Source organism: Sinocyclocheilus grahami, unplaced genomic scaffold (assembly GCF_001515645.1).
Source record: "Sinocyclocheilus grahami isolate Dianchi unplaced genomic scaffold, SAMN03320097.WGS_v1.1 scaffold8.1, whole genome shotgun sequence".
Taxonomy (NCBI): domain Eukaryota; kingdom Metazoa; phylum Chordata; class Actinopteri; order Cypriniformes; family Cyprinidae; genus Sinocyclocheilus; species Sinocyclocheilus grahami.
This window is the reverse complement of record NW_015505187.1, coordinates 1,284,306-1,294,998: the sequence shown is the minus strand read 5'-3', so window position 1 is coordinate 1,294,998 and position 10,693 is coordinate 1,284,306. Positions and strand designations below refer to the sequence as shown.

Here is a 10,693-nt window from a genome sequence, read left to right as displayed (position 1 = left end):
TATTTAAATAAATCCCCCCCCCCCCCAAAAAAAAACTAACATGAATGAGAAACAATATTCCTATATTTAAGGACATTATTCTTATTTCTATAATCCATTTCAGAGTTTGAGTTGCAGTTTTATGTAATTTTAACTCATACTTACTGAAAACTAATTGCACTAAATATGGCATTACAATTATTACAATTACTAATTAAATAAAATGTAATAGTATTTTTAATTGTAAAGTCCATATATAATAATAATAATAGATTATTATATAAATTATTTATTGCAAAATCTCTCTCTCCAAAAAAAGTTGTATAAATGAGACTTTTTTTCTCTATTGTTAATATAATGTATTTCAGAATGTGAGCTATATTTAGTGAAAATAGGCATTATTTGATTGCACTGTGATGTTACAGTGTCTCTCTGAGGGTTAAAAATGTATTGAGATATTAAGAACTTAGAATTTTCTTAAATCAGTGGCATTTGCATACCAAACTATGACACAGGAAAACAGACACACAAGGACATTCACACACACACACACACACACACACACACACACACACACACACACACAATCTCTCACGCAAACTTGTGCAGCCCCTCTATTCACACGCGAACAGCTGGGTGAGGAATGTGGGAAAAACATGCTCCCAGATCTGTTTTGAATAGCATTAACTTCACTGGTCACCCACTGCCACTTTGAAGCATTCAGAAGTACTCTTGATACTTCACAGACAGACTGTAATGTGTGATTATGGAGTACTGCTGGATGTTTGTAGTAATATGACCTTTGTCCTATAGTGAAAGAGATTACTGTACCTTATGATGGTGCATATGGTTCCATATCATACATACTGGACCTGTTTAAAAAAAACAAAAACAAAAAAACATGAGACATGTATCCATGGGTATACATGACAAAAACATAACAATAAAAGACTGTTAGACCTTTACCTCACAGTGAGATAAATTATCTTGTTTCAGCAACAAGGATGGTGACCGACATAGTGATATATCACCCTCAGGACACTATGACTCTTGGCCACCCACATTTTTTACATCAGATAGCATCTATCGCAGTAACGACTTGAGTTTTTTTTTTTTTGAGAAATACTTGGAACTAAATATGTACATTTTGTTTTAAGTCTTTGGTATGAACTGTACAAAAGGAGCAGAGTTGGTTGGGATGGTGCAAAAGCTTCCCTAAACAGTCCCGTCTCCCTAGTCAATTCATATTTTCCTGGGCTGTGAGCACTGCCTAGCTTCACTCTCTGACTCAGACTGGGAGCTCAAGGTTGTCACTCTATCGTTATCATAGCTAAAATGCTCATGGCCTGGAACCAGATTTTGATGGGTGGGCCGCCTCTCCCCTGGGGACAAATGAGTAGGCTTTGCTCATCAACAGTCCCGGGACAAAATTCTCGATCGCCCCCTCCCCTGACGATAACACTGTCTGGCTGTAGTACCCTTGGCTGACTAATTTTTCATTTTCTTCTGACAGCTTGAAAATGCAGATACGTTACAAATACCTTCTGGGTGCTGGTGCTTCAACTGGTAGGTCATGACCTAGTAAGAAAAAAACAAGCTGAATTGAATAAACCATGTAATTGTGCATAGTTAAAACAGGAATAGACTTATAAATAGGCTTTTCAAGGGAAGAGAAAATGTTTCACAAAGCTTTTTGTAGTATTCAGAGGCTGTTCAAAAAATAAACTCGACAAAAAATAATAAATACAATTATTAAATAATAAATAAATGATATATATTTATCTATATTTAATACATAATTTTTTATAATTATTTATTTTAAGTATTTTAAATATTATTATATTTAAATACACACATGAGAATATATACATATACGTATATGCACATATAAACATTATTACTTATATTTTAAAACATACATATTTTCAATTTAGAATGAATTATATATTCTTTTAAAAATACACACACACAATAAAAATGACAAATTTATCGTTTATAATAGTATTTTTATTATTAATATTATAAATACAATTATATATTATAAATATAATTATAGATATAAGTATTACTACATTGTATGACACTGAATGCGTAACATTAAAAATGTACTTTTTATTGCAATAATAAATCATATTTTATATGTACAGTATTATTGATAATAATTTAATTATTTGTAAAAAATGATATGTATAAATGTGTTTAAATTGGTATAATTTTATTTATATGAATTACTACAATAATATTATTTGCGTGTATAATATGTGTTTGTGTGTGTACTTTTTTTATATAAAGTACACACAACAGACTCACCAGCATTCATCTGGATACTGTTACAAAAGAAGGGGTCCAGTTTTCAGGGTGCTATATGTAAACTTGAAGGCACCGTGTGATGCTGACTGCCATGCTAAGCTGGACTGGTGTAACGTGCCAGTTTAAGAAACTTCATACAGCTGCTGCTCAGGCCAGAATTGACTTTGGCAAACACTCTCAAACCTCAAGATCCTTAACAACTTATGTCCTTTCTGCCATCCAAGGCAAGCAGAGCCCTGTCAGAGTCATGTCAGGAAACCTCAAACCAGAGGAGTGCATCACAGAGGCCTGCAGGCACTTACGCCAGCGCCTCCTGCAACTACACGAGCCAAGAAATAACACTTTTGCACGACCACAATACTAGGAAATGACATGAAATACTGTACAACTGCTTTTACAGCACTAAACGTGGTGACAGTAGTGTCTCCGTTGCTGGCACGCAAGCCAAAAATAATGTTATCAATGCAGGAACGCGCAAACAAAGCATACGTCTGGCAAATATTTGTACACTTTTCGATTAAAATGTAAATCTAGAGGCACATATGCCGCGATATTTATATTTTATGGTTGTTCAGTAAAAAAGGACGTATCAACTGATCTCATTTGTCATTGTTTACGTCTGTTTGATGACTTGAGTCTTAAAGCTGTTGCGTCTACGTTGTCTTACACTTTTGTTGTAACTATATCGTGACACGTTAGCATAAACTTGTTTCTAAACACATACGTGTCGTTTTGTTATGAAATTAATGTATTTATCCATGCTGCCTGCCAGGAAGAAAACCTAGAAACGCCACAAACATCGTCGTCAAAGGTTGAGCTCATGAATGTTAATTAGATTACGCAAACGGTTTTGATTACGTGCCTGGAGAGTTGAGTTACGTAATCACGCATATTAATATTCATGAGTCAAAAAATTTACATTTTTACATTTAACACATTTCAAAATTTGTTAAAATTATTTAAAGTAAATTACGTTGCATTTGAATAATTAAATAAATAAAATAGTATACATGTTAAATACAGGCTGTCAAATGCTGAGTAAGAACAGCTTTGCTGATTTTTTCTCTAAAAAGGGTCGTGTCTTAAAATCACGATTTTAACCATGATTCGTTATTTTATCCTGATTATTATCATAATAATAATAATGTGATTAATGCTTATTGGTAGCCCTAGTTTATGTCAATGAAAAGTGTGAAAAAGCAATTTTGTTATCATTTTAGCAGAAGTACAAGATTTAAAACAATAATTAAAAAATAAGATCAAGTTTTAAAACAAAACACATGTTGGAGCACGTTCTGCCACTAGAGGGAGCAGCGGACAGAAGCCACTGAGGACGTGTCGAGCAACATGGCAGCGCCTGCGATGAAGCACAACAAGCACAACAAGCACAGCAGCAATGCTCCTTCTCATCCAGACCGTACAGACAGCAGGAACTCGCAATCTCCTTCACAGGGTGGAAACTTAACAGAGGATGTAGATGCACTTCAGAAAGAGATAGGTGGCGACCTTAAGTCGCTGAAGAAGGTGTCAGGGCTTTTGGAGCATTTGACATTAGAGAACAAGCAGCTGGAGGAGCAGGTAAATAAAGCCACAGAGACTCCGTGAACAGAATTGAAGTGTTGTAAAGAATAAAAAAAAAAAAAGAGTAAAGCCGTTTTATTACATGTGATTATTTTTATTTATTTATTAAGATTGGCTTAACATGTGAGACAAACTAGACCAAATGCTTGACTATTTATTTATTTAGTAAGTATTTCTATTTTATTTATTATTTGTGACTGCATGGAAATACATTTCCAAAAATGATTTTACATACGCTGAAAGCATATTAAATGCAAGTGAATTGTCTACTGTAATAGTTTAAAAAACTTTTGTGAAAATAAAATGTTAGTATATTGGTGAAATTATGTTCCATTGTCATTCAGCGTGACATATATATATTTATGTAAAACTGAAACGCATACTTATTCTGACCTGTACTTAATAAAATATATAAAAGGAAAAAGTCATCGTACTTAATTTTTTTAAATATTTTAAATGATTTAAAATTTCTAGCAGCTTGAAAAAATGTATAATTTTTTATGCTAATATATATATATATATATTACTCTTTGACCCATATATGTATAATTTATGTTCTATTTTTCTGTATTATTTATGTATTTATTAGTATTTTTGTTTTCTATATATTTATACTTCTGTTATTAATTATTATTTTAGTATCTTGGTGTTATTTATAAAATCATAGAAATGTATTTATTTTCGGATTACTTTTATTTATTTGTAAACCAGCATTTGTGTGTGCATGCAGGTGCTGACTGTGTCCTCTTCAGTGCCGTTGCGTGTGTCGGCTGCCCTGTCCACGGCAGAGGAGTCCCGGTTGAAGCTGGAGTCTTTACTGGAGAAGGAGAGACTTTTGTCCAACACTTTGCAGCAGCATCTGCAGGGCGCACAGGTCTGGGCTGACAGCATCGGGCAGGTCTTGGGTCAGCTAGACACATTAGAGAGGCATATGAAGTACCTTCAATGTCTGGCTCGTATTGAGGAGCTCAGGTAAGGGGTAAACTCTAAATTGTGTGTTCAGATATTTTGGAGGGCACTGAAGGTTTATATTGGTATCTAACACAGGTTCCACTTCACATCTTTTGTGTTACATTAGTGACAGCATCCAGCAGTATCTGATGACCAATAGTATGTGGGATGCGGTTGGTGCAATAGACAGGATGGCCTCTCTGGATATGGGTTTGCGGGAGTCAGGCTGTAGCCATTTGCAGGCTTTCCTCAGAGAAACACTTCGCTTTTGGCACAAGATCCTTAAAGACAAACTGGCCAGGTATTAGACTTATTTAGAATTGTATGTTTAAACGAATAAATATTTAAAAGTTCACACTAAATGTTTGATTCTGATTCAGTGATTTTGAGGAAGTCCTGACACAGTTCCACTGGCCGTTCATCTCACCCCCGACACAGACCCTCTCTCCCCCAGCCAACACACAGGAGCTCAACAGCCAGCTGGAGCAACTGGTCTCCCAACTTGTCTCTCTCCAGACCTCGTATCCTTAATCTTCTGGAATTAAATCCACCTTAATTATAGATTCATTTTCTCAATACACTCCACTGGACTGTTTCAGTGTGCATAACCAGAGGGGTTTGACTGATTTGAGGTCACAACAATATCCTTAAAGGGATAGTTCACCCAAAATGAGAATTCTGCCATTAATGACTCACCCTCATGTCGTTCCAAACTCGCAAGATCTTCGTTCATCTTTGGAACACAAATTAAGATATTTTTGATGAAATCTGAGAGCTTTCGGTCCCTGCATAGACAGCATCGCAACTGAGACATTCAAGGCCCAGAACCGTAGTAAGGACATTGTTAAAATAGTCCCTGTGACATCAGTGGTTCAACCGTAATGTTGTGAAGCTATGAGAATAATTTTTGTGCACAAAGAAAACAAAAGTAATGGCTTTATTCAACAATTTCTTCTCTTCCGTGTTGCATTCATGGGAGTAAAGCACATTGACTATTTTATCGATGTCCTTTCTGGGCCTTGAATGTGTCACTTGAGTCGCTCTCTATGCAGGGTCAGAAAGCTCTTGGATTTCATCAAAAATATCTTCATTTTTTTGTTCCAATGGTGAATGAAGGTCGTACGGGTTTGGAACGACATGAGGGTGAGTAATTAATGACAGAATTTTCATTTTTGGGTGAACTATCCCTTTAAAGTGTGAGTCAAACTATATGAGATGCTGTTCTATTTTATTTACAGTATTATTTATTTTATAATAATTTTTATTTATTTTTCTGTTTTTAAAGATACAATGCTGGTCATTTATTTTGTATGAAGATTTTCTTAAAGTGTGAGACAAACTACACCAGATGCTGTTAAGACTAATTATTTTATTTTATGCAAGTATTTTTAGTTATTTTATTTATTGAATACGGATTAATTTTCTCAATACACTCCACTGGATTGTTTGATCTGGGCTCACAACAATTTGCTTAAAGTGGAAGACAAACTACACACTATATTATTATATTATGATGTTATGTTTTTTTATTTATGCATTAATTTTTATTTCTTGTGTTTTAAATATACAAAGCTGGTTGTGTGAGAAACTACACAAGATACTGTTAAGACCAACTATTTTATTTTATTTACAGTATTTTTTTTACTTATTCTGAAATTTATTTAGGTTATTTTATATTTTTATAAATTTTTATTATTTAAGGTGCAAAGCTGGTAATTTTCCTTAACAGGTGTTGAAGCGATGACCTTATATCAGAGAAGAAAGAAACTCTGTCGCGTCCAGAGCAGTCCCAGACTCCTCCACTCTCATTGCCCATTCAGATCATGCTGCTTCCCCTCAGTAAGAGGTTCAGATATCACTTCACTGGGAACCGCCAGACCAACAACTTAAGCAAGGTTAGCGATTACACATTTGTGTGAGTAGGCAAACTATTGATAAATTATCATATGTACATCAATGATATGATATTAACTTAAATCTTTCACCTTTACAGCCAGAGTGGTATTTGACCCAAGTCCTCATTTGGATGGGAAACAGCTCCAACTTCATGGATGAGAAGATTCAGCCTATATTGGATCGTGCTGGAGCCAAAGTTAATGCAAGGGTATGTTCATAATTGCATCGGTTTTTCTAGATGCATATTATTGATTTTTTATTTATTTAACCATGTACTTTTTAATCAAAAACTCAACCAATCAACCGTTTTCTCTTTGGTGACGTATGGCAGATTTGTCAAATCCCCGTCCCTTTCTTACAATTGACTGCAAGCTTGCATTCAGATCGGCCTCCATCCAATCAACAACCTATGATAGAACCATTTTTTTCTATAATACATGTCACTTAAATGTACATCACAATATGAATGAGAAGATCTGTAGCTAATTCCGCTTTAGTGCAAAGCCATCTGTAGGCCTTAAAGTCTTATCAATCTGTCCTCCAGGTGGAGCTGTGCAGGGGACTCTTGACACTGGTGCAGGAGAAGCTTTCCCAGGACGCTCCTCGATTGCTCTACGACGATGCTCTCTTCTGTCACCTAGTGGACGAGGTGCTACAGTTCGAAAAAGAGCTCCGCAGCACCCACAGTTACCCGCGAGCCTACCCCGGCATCTTGCACATACTACTGGAGGAGACCGTGTTACAGAAGTGGCTCAGTGTGGAGAGAAAGAGTGAGTGTTAATGCTACGAATTTGAACTTCAAACTTTCAGTTTCTATGGTAAATTAAATGTTGTATGTTGCTCTCTAGTGGCTGTGGAAAAAGTGGATGCTATGCTGTCTGCAGAGGGAGCCTGGAGCTCTCAGTACAAAGACATCACTGATATGGATGAGCTCAAAGCACCAGATTGTGCCGAGACCTTCATGACCCTTCTGCTGGTCATCACAGGTATCAAAAAAAAAAAAATCATCCTCATATTTGATTCTTAAGGTTAAGACTTGTTTCTAAATCTCTCTGCAATCCATCTCTTAGAACGGTACCGTGCTCTGCCATGTCCGCGGGCTCAGCTCAGTTTCCTGGCTTTGCAGAAGGAGCTGGTGGATGATTTCCGTATCCGCCTCACGCAGGTCATGAAAGAAGAGTCCCGACAGCCGCTGAGCCCTCGCTACTGTGCCATCCTCAATGCTGCCAACTACATCTCCACTGTTCTCAGTGACTGGGGGGACAATGTTGTAAGTGTTTTTGAGTCACACTGAGGCTAACAGGAATTTGTACGAGGGCAGGTGTGTCCAAACCTGTTTCTGGAGGGTCACTGTCCTGCTGAGTTTAGCTCCAGTGCTAATTAAACACACCTGAACCAAAATAATCAAAGTGTTCTGATTCACTAGAAACATGAGTTGTGTTGAAGCTAGTTGGAGCTAAAAACTGCAGGATAATTTTCATCATAGGTATACCTCAACTATGATACTTTTTTGCCCCACTGTATATATATATATATATATACACAAAACTGCTTATTAATATTTGAAGAAGTCTTGTCCACCAAATTTCCCAAATCATGTGGTGTAACTAACATGACTGTCAGATATATATCAGAATATCAGATATTTTGACCTTTTTATGACAAGGAAAGTTTAGTTCAGGTTGTAAAACGTCATGTGGGGCGACTACTCAAAAATGTAATATTTATGAATTAATAATTCATGATATTAAATATAACAGTATTTAAAAATATATAAAAATTAAATATATATATATTACTATAAGAATTTTTGAAAAATATATTTAAAAAAATAGTGTACTGTACATTCATGTGTATTCAATTTATGAGCTAAATATTCCTTTTAATAATGGTTAAACCACAATACATTTTTAGCATTATTAAATGTAATTTATTTAAAATTAGAAAAATAAATAAAAGTATCAAGTCTACATGAATACAAATAGTACATTTGTAAGACTTTTTTAAGATTCTACCTTATTTTAGTTTTGTACCCTCTTATTCATCCTTGATCCATTAATAAATAAAATTATAAAATATTTTTTCAAAGTCTTGATTGAGAACAGAAACACATATGTGCACAAAATCACTTTCCTTTTGTTTTCTCTCAGTTCTTCTTACAGTTGCAGCAGGCTGCAGTGTCAGATGGTGAGGAGATCCTAGGTCCTCTTGGGGCCATGGAAACGGGGCGTCTGGCTTCTCTGGAAGGATCTTTGTTTGAGGCCCTGTTGGCCCTGCTGGAAAGGCTACGAGGAGACATGCTGGGACGATTACTGGATGCAGTCATGAGAGACGTTAAAGAAAAGGCACAGCCATACTGCAAGGACAGGTATGGGTGGGAATAACCTAAAAACAGTTGCGTTAACAGAAAGTTTAAACAATGCCTTATGAGGATGTGCTTTTTGTCCATGTTTAGTTTTAGGCCTCAAGAACTCCTAAATGGTTCTTTAGTTCTCTGAAATTAGGAAACTAGAAAATTAGTTCAATCTGAGCAGTGATCGCTGGGTAGCTGGAGGCATGGTGACATAGTGGAATTATTATCAGGGCACTTTCTGTATCAGGTTTTGAATTGTAAGTGTCTGAAGTGAATCTGGACTATTTCAGGTGGATCTCCTTGCCATCACAGAGCGATCAAGCCACTATGTCATTATCCAGCTCTGCATGTCCCATGATGCTTTGCCTGAGGGATCACCTGCTCCAGCTGCAGCAGATGTTGTGTCTTCCTCTGTTTCAGATGTTCTGGCAGGGCCTCGCCGAGAGACTCGACAGCTTCATCTACGAAGACGTCAGTCTCTTGCTTCAACTTTTCACTGTTAAACTTTAATTTACCATAAACTAATGTGGATTAGCTAATGCTGACACTAATGTTGAAAAGTTTCAATTTGGTAAGATTTATCAAATGTTTTTGAAAGTAGTCTCCTATACTCAACAAGGCTGCATTTCTATCATCAAAACTACAGTATAAACAGTAATATTCTGAAATATTATTACAAATACTGTCACTTTTGATCAGTTAAAAGCATCTTCATTAAATAAAAGCATTCATTTCTTTTTTCTTACTGACCCCAAACTTTTTAATGGTAGTGTATCTTTAAGCCTCAAAATCAAATGTAAAAACGTAGAATGGTTAAAGAAAGAGAGTCAGGATTAACTGTACTTCAAATCTGCATACAGTAGTTTGTTGGAGTGTGTTGTATATCTGTTTTTTTGCTCTCACCCTTAGCTGATCCTGTATAACCATTTCAATGAAGGCGGGGCGGCACAGCTTCAATACGATATGACCAGAAACCTCTTCCCTCTTTTTGGACACTACTGCAAGAGACCTGAAAACTTCTTCAAACAGTAAGTGTGTTTAATCAGAGCTAATATTTAGAAAAACCTGAGTCTAATTTCTCTGTTTCCTCGTCTCAGTGTGAAGGAGGCCTGCATCATCCTAACTCTTAAGGTCGGCCCGGCACTGCTGTTCTGTGATGTGCTGAAGCAGTCAGAGGAAGATGAGGGCATTCTGAACCATCAGCAGCCCAGTGCAGAGTCGGCACTCAATGAGCTGGGAGTCTATAAGCTGGCCCCCAGTGACGTGCAGATCCTACTCAACCTCCGTTCAGCCTGGCTCAACCAATCATAAATCACCCAAAGCAGCACTAACAAAGCATTACCAAGCACTAAAACACCTGTTATACTTCAGATATGACTGAATGAAATATCCTACATCAGCTGAGCTACAGTATTAAAAGGGAACTGAAGGGAAGGGAATTATGAAGAGTATGTTGATGTAAAAATGTAAAAAAAAGAAAAAAAAAAGCTTTTGCTGACATTCATTCAGCAGAAACAAATAAATTAATACATGTTTTAGTGCTGTCCTCTTTATTTGGTGTTAAATAAAACATTGAATTTTTTATAGCATATTAAATATGTGTAGTTGGGGTATTTTGTTTTA

General features: G+C 36.1%; 1 protein-coding gene across 1 annotated transcript; it reads left to right on the top strand.

Annotated features, from left to right (window-relative positions):
- The first annotated feature begins 3,606 nt into the window (after window positions 1-3,606).
- LOC107590313 (RAD50-interacting protein 1-like) lies at window positions 3,607-10,527 on the top strand. Its single transcript, XM_016279023.1, has 13 exons — window positions 3,607-3,867; window positions 4,601-4,842; window positions 4,949-5,122; window positions 5,202-5,342; window positions 6,560-6,716; window positions 6,815-6,925; window positions 7,262-7,487; window positions 7,566-7,703; window positions 7,788-7,987; window positions 8,868-9,085; window positions 9,361-9,541; window positions 9,980-10,098; window positions 10,168-10,527. The coding sequence occupies exons 1-13, from the start codon at window positions 3,637-3,639 to the stop codon at window positions 10,379-10,381; spliced, it is 2,352 nt and encodes a 783-aa protein (XP_016134509.1). The 5' UTR covers window positions 3,607-3,636; the 3' UTR covers window positions 10,382-10,527.
- The last annotated feature ends 166 nt before the right edge of the window (window positions 10,528-10,693 follow it).

Coding starts and splice junctions, on each gene's coding strand:
- LOC107590313 (XM_016279023.1), top strand. CDS start 3,637: ATGGCAGCGCCTGCGATGAAGCACAACAAGCACAACAAGCACAGCAGC. Junction 7,704..7,787: donor CCTTCTGCTGGTCATCACAG/GTATCAAAAAAA, acceptor TCCATCTCTTAG/AACGGTACCGTGCTCTGCCA. Junction 7,988..8,867: donor GTGACTGGGGGGACAATGTT/GTAAGTGTTTTT, acceptor GTTTTCTCTCAG/TTCTTCTTACAGTTGCAGCA.